This window comes from Manacus vitellinus, unplaced genomic scaffold (assembly GCF_001715985.3).
Source record: "Manacus vitellinus isolate BGI_N305 unplaced genomic scaffold, ASM171598v3 scaffold_48_pilon, whole genome shotgun sequence".
Lineage (NCBI taxonomy): Eukaryota > Metazoa > Chordata > Aves > Passeriformes > Pipridae > Manacus > Manacus vitellinus.
Genome location: NW_021940593.1, coordinates 2,180,957 through 2,200,212, shown reverse-complemented (window position 1 = coordinate 2,200,212; position 19,256 = coordinate 2,180,957). Strand labels below are relative to the sequence as shown.

Genomic DNA, 19,256 nt, shown 5'->3' with positions numbered 1-19,256 from the left:
AGAGACAGATGGCGTTGAAAATCAGCGTCTGGTGTCAGAGGAGATGAAGTGAGGCAGCATTTGTCCTTAAGTTACCTAGGAAAGCGACTGGAAAACCTCCGAGCTGTGTACGTAAAACTGTGTAAGCAGTCAGTCACACATCATTTCGTTAGGTCATACAATATACCAAAACCTTGTTTATAAAGGCTAAAAAATATCCCTGGAAAATTCTGTTGTGAAAAGCACCATTGCTTTTCCATGCAGTGCTACATTCTGCTTCTGGAAAACAAATAATCCAGCCCAGGACCCAACCGGTAGCTCTTCACCTGTAACGTTTCTGACGATAATTCAATGCCCCAGAGCATTCATCCTCTAAAATATCACAACTTCAATTTTCAGACAGATTTGCAAATATCCCTGACACTCACAGCGGTGTGCAGGCTGGAAATCACATCACATACTGTGTAGGTGCTGGGAATTAGAGTCTGCCACAGGTTCTTCATGTCTCGTGAGTGTCATTCACATCCAAACATGTTCCTGTCACTTAGACATCTTCCTTGTTTGAGTATTTAATTAAATTAATAGTTTTGGTGTGGCTTTCTTAATGCCTTACCTGTTCATTTGTGCTGATTTCTGCAAATAAAATTTCAGGGCATGTCCAGCTGGATGGGGAAGCTGATTAAAAGGAGTGTCCGTTTTCCTGTTGTTTTCACTCTGAACAGAGCCAATGCATCAAAACAGGTTCCTGTTATGAAACTGTATGAAAATAATTGACTAATCCCTTTCTTTGCTGAATCCCAGACCTCGTCTGTATATTGAAATGACAAGATTTCTGGACACAATTAGTACAGTTCAGCAGCAAACAGTGGTTAAAAGTAAGATGTTATGAACTGCCTGTGGTGCTGAGGGTTCTTCTTGGTTGCATTCTCTCCCCCTCAGCCCAAGGCAGCACAGAACTGCAGTTTTCCATCAAGGAGTCTGGCATCTCTGCCAGCATCGAGGCAGATCCTGCATTACAGCATCTGCTCCCGGGGCCATCCAATAGCTCAGCTGGTGGTGGTTTTGTTCATGTTACGGATCAGTAACTTCCACATGTCCTCACTCATCTCCAGGGCTACCAGGGTTGTCCTAGGGACAGTCATAAAAAGCCATAAACTGCAGAACATTTGACTCAGGGAATTAGGAGCACTGCAGAAGAGGAAGTGAACCCACAGTTAGCCCTGCATGAAAGTGTGTCAGAAAGACCCAAAGCTTTTCAGAGCTACCAAGAGGCATTTTTCTGCTTCCTTCCAGCCCATGCCTGGCTGACAAAGCTGCAGGCCAGCTGCACTTTCCCCCACCCAAAGTGGATGCTCATGGTCCTGCTCTCAGACCTGTTTCCTGGACAAAGGTTCTTCCTCCCAAAACAGAGTTCAACTCGCAATACAATTAAAGCCTCTACTGCCTGTATTACCTTGTATTATGTTTCCAAAACACAAAGCATCCCTCAATCACCCTTCCTGACCTTGCAGATCTGCATCTTTTCTTTGCACCTCTCACCCTTTGCTCAGACCTGGGATCAGTGACTCAGCACAGGAACGTTTGGCCTTGAACAATCCTGCCCATAATAAAAACAACTGTGAAAACAGCCAAACCCAAAACCCTTTCTCCCAGATAGTCTCCTTCTCTGGTACAACTCCAAAATCGTTGGATAGACAGGTTTTACCCACAGTCCCAGGCACATGCAACTTCCCTGAGGAATTTGGAGCCCACCTTTATCAAAAATCACTCCAGTTTTCAAGTCAAAAGGCCGATAGTACACACTAAGTCACTGGCAGGGCTCCAGGATGATAACCTTGTCAATGCACAACCAGCAAAGGAATAAAAGGTGTGGGTGTGGATAAAGGAAAGCAAATCCCTCCTAACTTGTACAATGAAATATTGACCAAAGGGTGACTGCTCTCCGATTATCACCTGAGTAACAGATCAGGAAGCAGGACAGACAGTTCAGAAGAAGGTTCCTAGGAAACCTGGGCACTCTGACTGTCTTCAAAGTCAGCCGAGAAAGGTTATGGTTTCACCATTGAAAGGTCAATAAGTACAGCCCTTTTTCCAAGTGCTTGCTTATGTTTTGCTTTCCTTGACTGATAAAGCACTTAAGCTGTGCTCCCAGCTAAACATATGGAGGGGTTTGCTCAGATTCTCCTTTGAATTTGCAGAGATTTGAGAGATGAAGAAAAAAAAATAATCTGAAGAACACTATTAGCTGTTGAATTCATGTTGCAAATCAGGAAGAGCCCTCCTGGACTGTGTACAGAAAGTGAAAGGTCCATAAGCTGCTTAATGAGGTGTCAGCGGAAGACTTTGAAGAAGAGCCTGGAACAGCCTTGCAATGCATGCTGGAAGATATGGACAAGTGTGGTTTTGTAGTTTCTGGGTGGAGAAGTGAGTGGGATTGCCTGCAGGGAAGTGAGTGGGATTGCCTGCAAGGAAGTGTATTGTGAAGAGAAGGAGATATTATATGTAGTACTACAGGTATTGGTTTCTTAAAAAAACAACATTTGGGCAATACCGTATCTGCTTTAAAGAGTTGCAGGTGTTAGGTGATGGGTAATCTCAAGGTTGCCTCCAGAAATTAATGAAGGAAGGAAAGAGTCCAGGCTGAGCTGGTTGAGAGGATCCTGAATGGATAAATACTGCCCTGTTACAGGAGAGGCTGGCACAAGCTGCAGCTCCAGGAGCTCGAAAACTACTGCCCTCCCAGCACCCTGCGTGCTTCCTGAATTGTGAAAGCAGGTTTTCATACCTGAAGCACTTTCAGCTTCCAGGAGAGCAGGCACGAGCCAGTGCCAAGTACTCTTGGAATTCTCAACCTCAGTGTGTTGCTTATGTTTCTGCTCTGAACTTTAGAGCTGGCAGCGAGCAAGAGTGTGTGCTCCGAGCAGAGTCAGGGGTTCCTCTTCCCTGAAACTTCTGCTTGTGTGAGGGCACTGCATTTCTAGAGCATACCCTGGGAAAGGGGATCAGCCATCCAAAGAGAAGGACCTTGCTAAATTGCATTAAATGTAGCTTCTCTCTTGCTGTGAGAGCTCGTGGGAAAACAAGGGAGGGTCCTGGAAACTCAAGGACTGCAGGACCGGTAAACCTGGCAAAGTCACTACCCTTGCACTTACGCCTGTAAAATCCTGATACAGCAGCGTGACCATTTCAGAGGTTATTCAAAACTGGGCGGGGGGGGTAAAACTTCAAGTACCACTTTGCCACGTTTCATTTGATGTCAAATTGGTTGTTTAGTTTTTCCCCAGAAGAGACTCCACCTCCTTTCAAAGTCCCCTTAAAACCTGTAGAGATTTTATCCCAGCGCGACTCCTGCCTCACGTTCAGTGGTTACGCAGGGAAAGAAAAGCAAATGTCCTCAGTCCCGCTGCAGAGGATTCAGACACCTGGTTCTTTGGAAAATCCCTGCCCTGGAAAAGGATTTCCACTTGGATTGAAGTGTTTTATGCCTTGATACTTCTACTTGTATTTTCTTGACCCTAAAAGTAATCTGAAGGAAGACACCGCTTGTCACCGACCTGGAAAACACCTTCCTTCCCTCCATCTTTTTTCTTCCTTTTTAAAGGAAAACTAAACTTAAGGGAGAGAGTTGTTTGTTAGGTTTTACTCGTCAAGTGGAGGTTAAAATGCCAGGGAAGAAGGAGGACGCCCTTGGCATCGCTCATCTCCTCCTGGAACTGCATTGCATCACTTGGAAAACAGGATGAGAGGATGAGACACCTCAGCCTGATGTCTTTTTAACAGCCCTTAGTTACACGCATGGAAATTCATACCACCAGCATCTACTGCAAGAAAATGAGCAGATGCCAGGAGATTTTCCTTTACACTTAGACGAAGAAGAAAACCACGGGCATGTTGTCTGTTTTTAATGCCAGCAACGTTTCACAGGCTGACTCCCTCGAGGACAGTGGCAACTGGACGTGGGTGACCCAGTTCACCCAGCCAGGATGGAGAATTGCTTTGTGGGCTATCACCTATTCCTTCATCGTTATCACATCCATCGTTGGCAACGTCACCATTATCTGGATTATCCTTGCACACAGGAGGATGAGGACCACTACCAACTACTTCATCGTGAATCTGGCTCTTTCGGATCTGCTGATGTCTGCTTTCAACACCATCTTCAATTTTATTTATGCCAGTCACAACGTCTGGTATTTTGGTGAGGAATTCTGCAGGTTTCAGAACTGGTTCCCCATCACTGCAATGTTTGTGAGCATTTACTCCATGACAGCCGTGGCTGCAGAGAGGTAAGAGGAGAATGGAGAAGATACGGTCCAAAAAATCTCCTGTAAGTCATAAAAAATCAATATTTTGTGCAATTGGCCCCCACGTACCGTGTCAGATGCCTTATCAGCAAAGTGGGACAAGTGCCAAACTATGGGGTTTGATGCTAATTATGATGTGATCTTCTGTTTTATCCCTGGCCTGAATCACACACAAATCTGTAACGAGTGGAAGTGGCTGGTATTTTGTTGTTCCCACATTATTGACCATAAATTGTTTCCCAGCCATCCTGCAAAATCTTCTGTGGGTTTGGGGTGGGGTTTTTTTGTTGTTTGTTTTTTTAAACCATCAGAAGGATATTTCCAGAGAAATGAGGATACGCTGTGGGATGCTGAAAGTGTTAGCATCCTCAGTCCTGCTGTGAGCCCAGCAAAACACCAGAAATAATGGGAATCAGATCAGAAATGGCAGAGTCTGCTCCCATAGTTCACTAGAATGACTTATTCCAAGAGGGAGGGAAGTAATAACAGTGATTTTGTTTGACTTCTGGGGTAATTTGGTACTTCCATAATATTCTCTTCCATCTGCCAAGTCGCTTTTACTTGAGCTTAAATTTGTGGAGTCTGACTGTGTTTACAGCTCATTGTTAAACAACATGGAGCTGTTTTTCTTTTAAATAGAAAGTGGCCAAAAGTTCGTGGGAATTTCCTCCCTTACAGGCAATGGTGTGTACAAGAAGTAGAGGAGGTTAAGCTCCCTTCTAGGCTTTCTACCCTCCTTCCTTCCATCCCTCCTGTCTTCCCTCCATTACTTCCACTCTCTGCCTGGCGCCAGGAGTATTTCTGTCTTTTCCATACTGTGTCCCTGCCACAACCCCACGGTGAAGGTCTTCCCTGGGACAGCCAAACCCCCCATCGAGAAACACTGGCAGTCCTTTATCAAGCCCTGCTGTTGACTTTGCAGTTTCCTTCAGGTTTCCTCTGTTCCTTATCAAGCAGGGCCCTTCCAGCCCCCTCGGGAGGGGAGCCAGTGTCCCTCTGGAGCCATCCAAGCTCTCTGAGTTATCGGGGTCGCTTCCCTAACCCCCGCCCTGCTCGCAGCTCGTTCACACCGGCACGCCCAGCCTCGGGGAAAAAATCAATACACAAAAAAATCAATAAACAAACTAGGAGAGGAATGAGGGCTTTCCCCTTTGGTTAATTCCTGCTGAAACCCGCGCCGGAGCTGGGGACGCTGGAAGGAGCACTCACGAGCACAGGGATAGGGATGAGTGGCGTGTTTGTCAGTCTGCAGCTGTCCAGATGAAAGCAAATCCCTATTTGGAATCAATGGCAACTCACTTTTAGACTCAAAATACACTTTTGCTGCTCCTGGCTTTAAATCAAGGGTTGTTGGTAACTGCTGCTTTTTATACATGTTGTCTGCTAAAGGATATTATTTTTCAAAAGCCCTTTCAACCTGTCCTCATGCCTCCCTGCTCTTGTTCCTTGGGGATATTTAGTGAAAGCACCTATACAGCCAAAATCTCTTTAGTCACGTGGCACAGACCAGAAAGAAAACTTGGCACCTCACTGCAAACCATATTTAGCTATTCTTTCCTTAGCCTTAAAATAGACCCTGACACTGTCTCCTGGAAACTCGCCACTTCCATTTATTGTTATGAGAACTTGCCCACTCGGGCTCCAGTGTTTAACTTCGATAAAACAATGTCTTTTGAAGCAGTTTATTGTAAGGAAGAAGGCTAAGAAGTGACAGCTCTAAGTCATCTTTGTCTCTGTGGAAAAGTCCCTGGTGATACTGCTCACCACTAGGTTTAGGATCGCTCTGTTTCCCCATTCCAAACTGTTTAGGGTTTAGGATCATTCTGTTTCCCCGTCCTGGAGCAGCTCTTTCCACTGCAGTGCTCCAGGCACAAAAGTAGTCTATTGGTTTCCCACTGCAGTTAGCAAAGGCTCCTAGGACCTGTCTGGAAAGTGTGCAAGCGTGCCCAAAATTGTGTTTTGTCTATATGGGATGAGGACCAGAGAAAGGGTGCCACGACTGCAGTCCCAGCATCCTGGGATGTCACATGGAGCAGGGCACAGAGAGAGAGCACAGGGAGCAGGGGAGCAAAGGCAGTGCTGCCACACAGCAGAAGCAGCCAGGAGATCTCAGCAGGTTTGGTAAATCTCCCAACTTGCAGGACCTCGCCTAAAATCCCAGGTCACCTCAGGGGTGCACCCCTGGCTGAGTGGAAAGCCTCCACCCAGCAGCCCTGTAACACCCTGCCGTGGGCTATGACAGCACAGGGACTGGCATCATTTATTCCCAGGACTTGCCGTTCACCGAGAGCCACAGATCATCATTTCAGGCGCTTCTGTGGGCAAATACTCTGGAGAATATTCACCACTTCCTGACCAGACTTGAGCACTGCATAACACTGCCTACAGCAAGCTAATGAAAAGCAAGGTGACATGAAAATTTTATAGCTAAATAAGGCTCTGCTGCCGTGTGGCCCTGGATCACTCCCTGTTCTGCAGAGCTCCCTCCCACTGGCCTGGCCAAGGGACAGCACAATTTGCTATGACTTTTGCTATGAAACTAGGAGGCAATAGGCATTTGCCACTCTATTTTGCCTTTGTAACAACCATGACAAAGAACAGGGGAAGCATGACAAGAAATGCATAATTGATTATGTACTTGTTACGACACCGTGTGTTTCCACACAGGGAACTTAAAACCAGAGAGTGCCCTGGGCTCGTGAGTAATCCAAGAGTCAGAAGTGCTGTGAGGGCTCTGAGCAGGTGTGGGAAGGAGGGGCTCAGCACTTCCCTTCCACTGCAAGCACAAGTGCTCGGGCTTTTACAGACAGAGGTGATAACACAAGTTTTCCACGGCTAAAAATCAGTGGGGAAAAATTCAGGGTAAAGGATACTCAAGACCCCTGTCTGCTCTTGTGATAATATGAGGCATCAGAGATTGGCATACTTAGGAGGAAACAGCATAACAGGCTGTGCTTTTTCTGGTAAAGAATTTGAAAAATTAATTAAAAAAAAAAAGAGAGAAAAGACTTTTTACAAGGGCCTGGCATGACAGGACAAGGGGGAATGGTTTCACACTGACAGAGGGCAGGGTTAGATTGGATATTAGGAAGACATTCTTCCCCTATGAGGGTGGTGAAGCCCTGGCACAGGTTGCCCAGAGAAGCTGTGGATGCCCCACCCCTGGAAGTGTTCAAGGTCAGGTTGGACAGGGCTTGGAGCCCAGCTCAGGTGTCCCTGACCATGGCAGGGGGATTGGAACTAGGTAGTCATTAAGGTCCCTTCCAACCCAAACCATTCTGGGGTTCTATGAAAAATTCTGTAAGGGGAATATTTGCAAAGACCATATGCAGAAGATATAGATGACTGCTTCCTCCTCAGACCAGAAGCATCCATCCCCACGGGTTTAATGCATCCTGCCCTAAGACTTGCAGTCATTCTCTTCAGAAAGGATTCAGTTCCATGATTTATGGCCTGGAGCCTATCAAAATATCTCTATTAATAAAGCCCCCTATGCAGTCCTGCTGAGTTTTTACAGTTGCTCTATGTGCTGTATAGATTATCAACGTAACTGTAAAAGCCTTACCTATGTTTCCTGCAGGTATGTGGCAATAATTCACCCCTTCAAGCCCAGGCTCTCTGCTGCAAGCACCAGAGTCATCATTGGGATAATCTGGCTGGTGGCATTTGGGTTGGCCTTCCCACAGTGCTTCTATGCTGAGATCCTGACGGACAACGGGACCACGAAATGCATCGTGGTCTGGCCTGACGACGCTGGATCCAAGCACCAGCTCACGTAAGAGAAACAATAAAACCCCCAGTTCAGGCAGAAGTTAACTAAGGAAATTAATTTCATCTTAAGCTGCTGGTTATGGGGAGTGCTGGGAGAGAGGGCAGGGGAACAGAGGGCTGGGCAGCCAATCTATGCTCAGTTTAAGCCAACTGTGGAAAAAGCTCCTAGGTGATCGTGGTTCAGGATAAAGAAAGGCCGTGTGCCATCCTGCCCTGCTTTGAAAACTGGTCATAAGGTCTAGAAACTCTAAATACAGAGCTCGGTGGATTTAAGAGAAAGGAGCGTGAAAAGTCTCTAAACAAGCAATAAATGCTGTTTGCAAAAATTTTGGATTTTCTTCCTCCCTGGGGCAGGAGGGAACTGGGTATCTTTAATGCTGATAAGCCATGTAATTAGTTAAAAATTATGCTGCTCTTTTTTGGGGGAAAAGGAAAATAAAACCTGAGAGGAGCATGCTTCAAACATCCTGAGGTTTTATAGCCTGATTTATCTGAGCACACATCTGCGCCCCCAGAAGTTCCTAAGCCTCACAGAGATTTCCTCCTGCTTTTAAACAAGATTGGTCAAACAGATGAAACAACCCATACCCTACATGTAGGGGATCTGCTGTGATTACTCATTATTCAAAGCATGTGATACACAGAGCAGTTTGAGAGATTTATCAAGCAAAACATATTTATGCAAAGTACTAATGGAAGAACTGGGGAAAAGGAACAAATCGATTAATAAAGTGGAAACAATTTTTCAAACCAAAACCACAAGCTAAACTCCCTGAGTTCACTCTGCACTCTGAACCCTTTTGCCCAGCTCCATGCACATTTTTCCTTGCTCGGTCTTAATCTCTGGCAGACAGCTGGATGCCTTCTAAGGTTAAGTTATTACCAAACTAACAGGTTTTCACACTGATATGTGCCAAGTTCCAGGAGCTTCACATAATTTTGGCCAAGCTGCAGCATATTCAATCACCGATAGCCAGTTGTCCCCAGTCTCCAGAGTCACAGAAGAGCAAAGAGTAAAATCAGGCTCACGTCACGTTGGGTGATGCTCCTCCTGGTTGGTACCCCTTGGCACATGGTGTGGAGCACAGTGTGCCAGGCTCCAGCCAATTGAGAAGGTGGGAGAGCAGATAATCACTAATAGATGAGTCACTGATGACTATTTCATTCAGATGAACTGTGTGAGGTTTATTTCTCCCACATCCGTGGTTTGGGAAGGATTGAAACAAGTTTCCCAGCATGCCAACGAAATCTCTGTGGGCTGGAAAGTCTGGTCCTGAACATGGCAAATAGCAGGGGCAGGTTCTTTCTGGGATCCCCAGCTGAAGAGCAGCAGCTCCTGACCACAACACATCATTCACTCACTCACTCTGCCTGAACAGCCTCATATCTGCGGGTTTCAGCATCTCTCCTAGAAAGGAAGTTGGAAGCACTGCTCCCAGAAATCATACTGAGGGATGGATTTGCTGGGACAGATGCCTGCAATACAGACCATGGAGAAAAAGCCATGTGCAGCCATTCATGTGCTAGTCCAAATAATGAGGGACAGAAATACTAAAAAACCCAAAGAAAACCCAAAAGAATGGAGAACTGGGTTCCACTGTTGACTGTGGGTCCTCCAAATCCTTTGCAATTGAGTAAAACCAGCCTTCAGGATTTCTAGATAACAGAGCAAAGGAAAATCCTTTTCTGTGGGAAAAATGTGTATAATTATGATTAGAAACAAGTAAGAAAAACCCCAAACAATGCACTGTGACTGCCAGTGCCTGAGAAATATTGGCTATGAAGGGAATGAATCCACAGAAGTTTAACCAGAATAAAGAACCTTAACAACAGAGGATTTTTTTTTCTGGTGACAGGTTAACTTTGCAGTGAAGCAGTAAAGCTACAAGACTAAAAGTTGCTTTTTGCATGTGCTCAAGCTTAGCAATAGGATGTATGCTTAGTTTATATCCTCTCCTCCTCCCTGGATGGGAACCCTAAAAGGGCTTTGCTGCACTCCACACACATCATTAGACCTTCAAAACCGGCACTGCTCTGAGGACAACTGGAAAAGGTGGAAGACAGGCAGGGACAAACTTGCCACATTTCACAAATACAGTATTTTTCTCTATGCAGCCAGTGCTGTGGTATTTACAGCCAACCCAAGGAGCAAACACCACCGAGGGCCCCAACACCCATTTCAACAGCGCTGTCAAAGCAGCTGATGTGGGAGTAACCCCAGAGCCTTGTCATACTGAGAAAGACCATTTCCACCCACCCAGCCTTTTGGGGTCACTGCCAGCAGCGTGTGCCAGAGCCCTCCTGCCTAATCCTGGTTTTCACACTGTTTATGTTAATTTGACAGCTGCTGTAACTGAGTGAGCAGGTTGTTCCCTTCCCATAAATGGTGCTTGCTTAAAATAATCAACCCCCAGCACGAGGGAACCAGCAGAAGTTTGTGGGGTAACGTGGAAATCTGGGAAGGGCTGAGGTAAAGTACAGCTGCAGGAAATGCCAGTGCTTTCAGCTGGAGCAGTAACCATTAGCCTGTTGGTGATATGTAACTGCACATATAAATAAAAACTGCCAGCTACACAAAGAGAGGCAATATTCCTTCCTCACTCTCTGCATCTTTGTGCACACTGTCAGCAGCCTTTTGCTGTCCCCGATCCAGGTTTTTTCCACTGTTGCCACTATTGCATTCATCAAGTTACTGTATAATTTTTGGACTATTCCTTTTCCATTCCTGTGATTTAAAGGCTGAGAGTCTCAGCCATCTCTCTCCTCACTGCAGTGGGACAGCAAAGATCAGTGCAGGTGACCACGGACTGTAACCTTCCGATAAAAGATAAATTATGTTACTCTGTCTTGAAAGAGCAGTGAATCCAGCCCAAGGACTCCTCATCACCCCACAAGAGAGACGAGGTTTTGCTGTTTACAGAAGTCTCTATTACAACGATTGTAGGCAAAATTTCTGCTTTGTGGTTGAGGTTGATGGAAGCCAGCCATACATGTCCAAAAGACAATTTCTGAAAGAGCCCTCCGAGAGCCACACCGACTGTGAAAACCTGCTTGTTCTTCTCTTTCAGGTACCACATTGCCGTGATCGTGTTGATTTATTTGCTGCCTTTAATGGTGATGTTTGCTGCATACAGCATTATAGGAATCACTCTGTGGAGAAGTGCAGTTCCAGGCAACCACCTCCACCGAGTCCGCTATGAACACCAAGTTAATGCCAAAAAAAAGGTCAGAAGTGAAACTTAAAAATCATTCCCCTCAGCACACCAGCCCTGCTGGCTCCAGTTCCAAAACGGAGCTTGTGGCGGGTACAAAATCCTGTGGGACTGGGCATGAAAAGTTAACAAAATATTCTGGGCCAGGGGTAAAGAGCATCCCCCAGCAAGTTTGAAAAAAATGGTGATTAGATGCACCAGCCAGCCTGCAAGGAACAAAGGCTCACAGGAGCAGTCCAGTTCCCAGCAGTCCTTAGAGAGTAAAGCCTGGTGCCCAGTGAGTCCACACCTTGCAGGATAAACCAGGGTAAAACTCTTGACAGGCTGAAGAGGTTTCAATGTAACAGCAGTGTTCTCATTTCCCTGCACATCTCCCTGATGCAGAAGCAAGCAATTCCTCTGCAGGACTTGGTGCACCTGGAAACATTTGCTCTAACTCCCTCCCTGTTCCCAGTTTCTAACGCCACAGCTGGTTTCTTTGCCATAGCAGCCCAGCTCTACATTCCATACACTGCACTTCGTGAGGGCAAACCAGACCCAAAACAAAAGCAGCACTTCCCATTGCCCCAGAAAGCTCAGACAACCACCCAGAGGCCCCGGAATAAACCCCTGGTTTTGTTTTCCTAGTTTGTGAAGACCATGGTGGTAGTGGTGATCATTTTTGCTGTCTGCTGGCTGCCCTATCACATATACTTCATCCTGGGGAGTTTTAAGGAAGACATCTACCAGCAAAAGTACATTCAGCAGGTGTATCTTGCAGTCTTCCTCCTTGCCATGAGCTCTACCATGTACAACCCCATCATATACTGCTGCCTTAACCAGAGGTGAGTAGTGTGCTCGTGTGTGCACAGAGAAAACAAAAATCTGTCTGAAAAAGCATAAGTTTCTGGAGGAGAGAACAGCTGTGATTTTCAACTGCAGTCCATAGGCTGAGTGGACAACTTAATTTACACTTTGCTGATAATGTGAGATGGGGCACCCTCTGAGCGAGATTTTAAGTCGGCCCTTAAGATTTTCTGCCTCGGAATAAAATGCAGGCAAGCACATGTAAAATCAGTGCAGCCACATTTGCACCCAGTTCCACACGCAGACCATCCTACTTCCAAGGGAGGGATCTGTAATCCCTGCAATGCATCTGCTGAGCTAATGCTAGGCTGGCTCAGCCACCTGCTCCTCCCAGGCCATCCCCCCAGCACAGCCCTGAGCCCCCCACAGTCTGGGGAAGCAGGAGCAGCCCAGGGGCATCCTGCTGCAGGTCCCATCCTGGCATGCACGAGGGAGTCCCCACGAGGGAGCAGCTGGGAGAGCACAACCCCATCATGCCAAGAGATGTCCCTCTTGCTCTGTGCTGGTGTGTCGGGATGCAGAGTGTGGGAGCTGCTCCAGCTGCCCGTGGATCTCCAAATCCTGCACCCGTAGCCCGCCTCTCCCTTCAGCCTGGCTGCATGCAGTTCGAGGGTAACCAAATGCCTAACTCCAGAGGGACACTGAGAGGCTCGTTTCAAACAGCACCCTGCCTGTAAGCTTGCAAAAGAAGATAGTTTTGCAGCCCATCTAGCCAACCTGCTTTAACATGTAACACCCAAACACGTTCTCTCCCTCCTTTCTCAGAAAGCAGACAGCTTCCTCATTTAACAATTCATGTTTTTTTAAAAAAGCTTCCAGTGGGTAAACACACGTATTTTCCTCAGATGCTCTCAAATGCTGTTACCAGCATGGTCAGCATCATCTACTGAGCACATCAAACAGCCTGCCATTTCACTGATCTTATATATTTACTTAAAATATATGGAAATCTGATCATAAACTCCTATTGCACCTCCCTCTGTGGTTTTATGCATTTAGCTCTTCACCTCTCTCCTTTGATTTCAATAGAAATTTTTTATTTCCATGGTCATCCACAGGTAGAACCAAGTCATGAATTTGTTCATTCTCTGTGCAATTAAAAAGATCATTTCACCACTTAATTTCTTTTCTTGCATTGGCAGGTTTCGTTCTGGTTTCAAGCTGGCCTTCCGGTGGTGCCCGTGCATAAAAGCAACTGAAAAAGACAAACTTAAACTTACGTCCCCATCTCTTTACCAGACAACCCACAGGAAGTCAAGAACAAGCAGTTTCGACACAGGAACTCAGCTGAATGAGAAAGAGAAGACATCATTTACCCTCACCCAACTGAAGCTCTGATTTCCTCCTCCTGGTTCTGGCTCTATCCTCACACACCACGTCAGGGCAGCAGATTTGTAGAAGCCCAAGGCAGATTTTTTCTCTGGAGCAACTGTTTCCTACAAGACTTCTTTAGACGCCATCAGCATTAAAAGCAGCCTGCTGGTAATACTTGTGTCCATGTAGGTCCAAATATCACCCAGCTATGGATGTAGGTTTAGCTCTCCCATACATCAACAACTGCAATACAGAACAGAGATCATGCCCCTGAGGTCAGAAGAGCAGCAGACCTGAGGCAGTGCCCATCAGTGGAATAGCAATTATTCTCTTCCACATAGTGATCTTCTGCCTTCTCTTCCACCAAGACACTTAAATCTGGAAAAGAGGTGCTGGAGCAGCAGCAGAGGTGCTGGGGCTCACCTGGCCCAGTTTGGATGGACCACCGGGGCTGTGTGGGCAGCTGTCCCATGGCTCAGCAGCCCCAAGGTGGGTAAGACTGTGGATCAAAGCTTGTTTATATCAAAGGCAAATACTAACACCTCGAGACTGAAAAATCAGGCCTGCCCTGAAAATTTTCTGAGTTCTGGAATTTTCATGCCTGCAATTTCCCCAGCACTACCTCTCATGAGTTAAAAGAGAGAAACAGTTCCTTAAGACATCATCATTGCATGGATTTCTATAACCTTGTAGCAAAATACGATGTCATTTTCCTATTAAACTCCTATTAACAAGTGATTCCTCCTTCACATAGTTAATTGTGGAGCCTAATTTGGAGAGTGAGGCTCTCTGGAGAGTCAGCAGCCAGGTGTGGGCTGCCCACTGGTTTGGTCAGTGCTCATGGATGCATTCTGAATCCTTCCCCTCCTTTTAGTCCTAACAGCAGCCTGACCCATCACTGTCTTTTCCCAGATAGTCCCTTCATCTTCTCTTTCCAGACTTACCCCATATTTATCCTCACTGCTCTTCTCTTATCAGATATGAAAATAAAGGCTGAAACATGTAATCTTCCAAGCCTGAGGCATTATGTGCAGGCATGCAAAACAGGAGGAGCTGAAATCTAAACATTATATAAAAGTAATACAGCATTTAATACTGGTGTGATAAGTAGCACCTCACAATCACCTTCACCTCTCACTAATGGTTTGTAAAGAATATCACAGAGCCAAACCTTAGTGATTAAAAAGCTCCTATAATGTCAACAAGATCATTATCTGAAATATTCCCCTTTGCTCTGTGAAAGTAAAACTACAAAGTGCTTCCAGGCTTAAATTCTGCAGAAAATCCAGAAAAATGATTTGCGGCTTGAACTGAAAGAGTACTCAGGGATATGATCTTCCCAAGACTGTTTCAGTACAGGAACCAGTAGATATATCTTCCTTGTCCACTTCTCCTCCTCTCTGGCTGCTGTGGAGAACAGTTATGTTATGCAGAGGCCCAACAAACTTGTTCCACTAATGGGACAATAGAGCCCAGGGCTGTATGCCCTTCTGGAAAAGTTCACAATTTTATGTCATTCCAGCAGGTAGTTTCTAGTCCAGATGTTACCTGTCCAGCCCTCCTACCTGGCCAGCCTGCTTCTCCCAAGGTTGTGCTGCTGGTGTGTGCAGGGGGCAGAGGGGGAGCAGGAAGAGGCATTTACAGGCAGCCACCAACTGAAAACCATCTGGGAGGGATGCTCTGCCAGGCACACATCTCTGGGATCAGGCTAGAGGTGGGCAAAGACTTCTGCTCAGAGGAACTGCAGGACACCTACAGAGTTCACTATATGATATACATAAGCTGTACCTCCCCCTGCCCAGCTGATGTGATTCTAAGGCAGTTTTCTAATGCAGAGCTTTTCAGACCAAACAGGCCTACCTTCAGCATCCCCCCCTTCCCCTCCACCTTCCATCACACCTGAACAGCCAGAGCCTATTTCAGATGTCACACGTGTGCTGCCAGTGCAGCCCCTGTGCAGCCCCTGACAGGCACCAATGTCTGCTGACAGCTCAAGGCATCCTTCTCTTGTTTGGTGCAGAAAGCAGGGGGCGATTTCTTCAGGTTGCAAAAGGAATTCCCCATGCTCTGGCGGACTCCCACGGCAGATCCTGAGGTTTCATCCCACAGAAACAGCTACAGTTAAGGGAGCAGAGACGCTCTGAGCCCCTGTTACACTGGAAGAAAAGGCATGCCAAGGCAGGCTACATTATTCCTGTGATACATGAGGTAACAGGAACACCATGCTCCACAGTAAATACATGCAATTCTTCATATAAATATAGACAGGATTAAATACCACGCAGCAGTAAAGACCTCCAGGGCAGCACCAAATCCCTCCTCTGCATGGTTTCTTGTGCTCTAAGCAGCAAAGCAGTCCCTGCAGTCAGTAAAGAAAATATTTGAAGAATCTCATTTTTAAGGCAAAGGAATGAACAAAAAGCACAGAACGGGGTTCAGAAGTTCAGAAACACTTTATTTTGCCTTCTGCTATTTTCTTAAGAAAACAAAACAAAACAAGGTCTGCTTGTTTTAAAACTCATTCAAAAGGCTTCTGAGAGAACCCTCAGAGGAGGAAGGAGCAGATGACATTACAACAGTGGTATGCAAATGGTCTTTTCCCCAGGAAATATAAGATTTTTGTGTTCATATTGCAGTAACTACAGCTTAACAATTAAGAGGACTGTGATTTTATTCACCAAGCCTAAAAGCTTTAAGAAAGACATCTCAGTCATTGCTTGGATAACATTGGAGACATTTCTTCAGACAGTTATAGCGTGTGATTCACTTGGAACAGTTTCCTAGGGGTAAGAAGTAGTCTGGAAATGAAAATCCCACCAGGTGTCCCTTTGGAAAAGAACTGCTGTGTCTTATCAAGCACATCAACTATGGTCCACGGTAGGAAAAGTTGCGCTGTTAGAAACACAAACTCACTCCCTATTTGTTATGAGCTGGATCCAATAAACAAAATGACCTATGCCAGCATCTCCAAAATTCACAGTCACCCTGAGACCGAGTTTAACTTCCACTTCTCATTCCCCTCTACCCTGCACTGAGCCTAGCTCTCAGATGCCAAAGAGCTCCAAACCCAGGTCCCCAGGCACGGCTCACACCACCCCTACAGCACTGCCGACTACGGGCAAGCACAAGATTTGCAAACCTTCAAGCAATTCAAATGCAACATGTCCCCTGTGCCCAAAAAGTTTCTCACCTTCTTCTGTCTCCTGTTTGGGGTCATAGCTGCACATCAAGGGTGTCAGAGACTATTCAAGCTGTAACGTAAAATGGGTTATTGAAGAAGCACAGCTCTAGTGTATGCAAAAGGGGCTTTCATCTACAACAACTCCAACACAGGCTGTGCCAACCAGTGGTGTACGAGCACCTGACACCAGGATTCTGCAAACGTTAACCCTTTGCACACAGGGAGCTCACCGACTGTGACATGATGTATCCATCACTGTGTATCTGGCAAAGCCTAATACAATCACACTGCTCTCGGTGCAGTGGGCTGAGGTTTTCCTGCACTGCAGATCCCCCTGCACAAGACAGGGCATGAGGTGCCCCCAGACAAGCTACGTGCCCCCTAAGATTTGGGCGTTGTCAGCGCTGTGCCTCTGCTGAACTACATTAGGAAACACGAGGCATGGGGACCTGGGTGAAATCCACCCTGTTTGAATCTGACCCCGAATGCCCGGGAATAAAAACACACACACAAAACACAGGCACCACTGGGATTAGGTTGCAGCTCTCCCTACACAATAGCTCTTCCCAAAGCACTAAGCCACCAGCCAACAGCACCTCTTCCAGAAAGAACCACTAAACACCAGTTAACGCACATCAAAAAAGTTTAATATTTTCACAAGTATCACGTAACACTAGTACCAGAGCTACTAGTGTGCAAAGTAAAAAGACTCTCTACCTTTGCAAAACCAGTTAGGCATGCAATTTTTCAGGTAGACACACACTTAAAGCTGCAATGACTGTTTGTGACTCACATGTTACTTTACAACATTCACTCACAGTGCACCATAATGCATATTGAAATGTTATTGATAGGTAGGGCAATCCAAATCTTAGAGGAGTGGAATGAGGAAAAAGAGGAGTAGCCTGCAAATTTCCATCTACTTTCTGCAGGAAAAGGCAGCAAGGAAAACCATGCAGATATCTCAAATTCATTTTTGGTAGAAGAGTGGGAATTAAGGAGTACTGTGTGGTCTCCCTCTTTGCAGAAAGTGGTGTGACTTGCAAATGTTACTCGACATTTACCTTCCTAACTGCTTTTCAATTTCAGTAATGCAACTGGTATGCAAGTATAATAATGGCATCGACTCGACAGAGGACAGGGGACACCAAGTGTGTATGATCTTTGCTGTTGCTTTCATCCTTGGAATAAGCTGTGTCCAATTTTGGCTTGGTGGGTTGTCTATACGCCCAGGTCCTCAAAGGCAAGATCAAAATCAAACCCTCCTATTCCTTTCTGAGCACTAACTCTAGCTGAGTGTTTGTGTTCTGAGTGATTGCTGAACAGTATTAAAGATTAAAGCTCTGTGTGGAAGCAAATACCCATTTAAGGCGAGAGACGGAAGTGCCGCATCCGAGGGACGCAGGCGAGCTGCAGGTTCCGTGGAAGGGCAGCAGCAGTGCCCTGATCCAGACTAACAAGAAGAGATAGGAAATACTTTTTATAAGAACTCTTAGACAGAAGAGCACAGCACAGCCGTGCAGGGACCATGAATCTGCCGATCTCGCAGGTCTGGAGGTTTGGATTACCCCAATCACCAACCACTTCATTTTACTCTTTGGGGATTTCTTGCCGAAACGCGGCGGATTTCGCCCAGTAACACAACACTGCTCACAGAAGCAATGGGAAATACCAGTGGAACCAGATCTGTGGGACAAGGGCGTTTACTTTTACCATGACAGAACAGGCATTAAGGAAGCGAGTAAGTCGCGGTGTCAAGTCCCACTACAGAGTTACGTGCGTGCACGGTGCTGACACACCATAATGTTTTCACAATCGCTTTAGACGGAACAACAGCAGGTAGATATGCAGGAGGGAACTGTTGCTTCCCCTTCACTAAAAGCATCAACACCCAGGTCTGGTGGTCAGTGTGCTGGCAGTGCGCTCACAGGGATGCTGCAAAGGACACACTCGGTACGATGCAACGGTAGCTCTCAATGCACATCACTTGGGGGCAATTTCGTCTCAGACAACAACTGAGTTTTGACAACTGCAGAAATTATAGACTGATTTTTTTTTCCATGACCTACAGATGGGGAAGGTACCAACAAGGTGAGTAAGAAACATGCAGATTGGGGTCCAGAAACAGGAGATATTATTAACAGCACACATTCTATCTTGTATCCTATTTTTTTTTCTTTTATGTCATTAGTTGTAATTTTTTTTTTTTCCCCCCGATAAAGCAGTGAGTTCTGGGTTTTTACCAGTTCTGACTATGCAGTCGCTGCTTTATGAGAAAGTGCTCACAAGACAGAATCGGGGCCAGGGCTGTGGAGTTCAGTTCTGCTCGGCCTCGCGCAGCCGGCATCCCACCGCTGTGATGAGCGCGGCCCCCTTCCCGCTGCCGTCCTCCGACAGCAGGAAGGTCACGTCGCAGTTGGGTGCCAGGTCCTTGACTGTTTGGTGCATGATCCTTGAAAAGCTGTGAAAGGAAACACGGGCAGTGGGTGAGGGAGGCCTTGTACCATCCGCAGAGCAGAGCGCTGCCATGGGCCTCTGCGCTGCATCCCCTTTCACCAGGGAAAGAACTGAAATGTTGGAAACTAGGGTGGATTTGAAGACTGGGCACAGTAGGAGTTAAAGGAAAGAAGCACTGGCATCCCGGCCCTG

General features: G+C 46.3%; 2 protein-coding genes across 2 annotated transcripts in view; one reads left to right on the top strand and one right to left on the bottom strand.

The window, feature by feature from the left end:
* The first annotated feature begins 3,867 nt into the window (after nt 1-3,867).
* TACR2 (tachykinin receptor 2) lies at nt 3,868-13,450 on the top strand. Its single transcript, XM_018079855.2, has 5 exons — nt 3,868-4,265; nt 7,864-8,058; nt 11,123-11,279; nt 11,894-12,090; nt 13,255-13,450. Exons 1-5 carry the CDS (start codon nt 3,868-3,870, stop codon nt 13,448-13,450), a joined length of 1,143 nt encoding a protein of 380 aa, XP_017935344.1.
* A 2,410-nt stretch (nt 13,451-15,860) lies between these two features.
* LOC103764998 (hexokinase-1) overlaps nt 15,861-19,256 on the bottom strand; it is a 36,672-nt gene continuing 33,276 nt past the window's right edge. Inside the window, exon 18 of the mRNA XM_029962577.1 lies at nt 15,861-19,068. Within this exon, the coding sequence (XP_029818437.1) occupies nt 18,924-19,068 (145 nt within the window). The 3' untranslated portion in view covers nt 15,861-18,923. The remainder of the gene's footprint in view (nt 19,069-19,256) is intronic.

Bases quoted from the DNA above. Each gene is read 5' to 3' on its own strand.
- TACR2 (XM_018079855.2), top strand. From the start codon at position 3,868: ATGTTGTCTGTTTTTAATGCCAGCAACGTTTCACAGGCTGACTCCCTC. The intron at 4,266-7,863 runs GTAAGAGGAGAA...TGTTTCCTGCAG, and splicing joins ACAGCCGTGGCTGCAGAGAG to GTATGTGGCAATAATTCACC. The intron at 11,280-11,893 runs GTCAGAAGTGAA...TTGTTTTCCTAG, and splicing joins AAGTTAATGCCAAAAAAAAG to TTTGTGAAGACCATGGTGGT.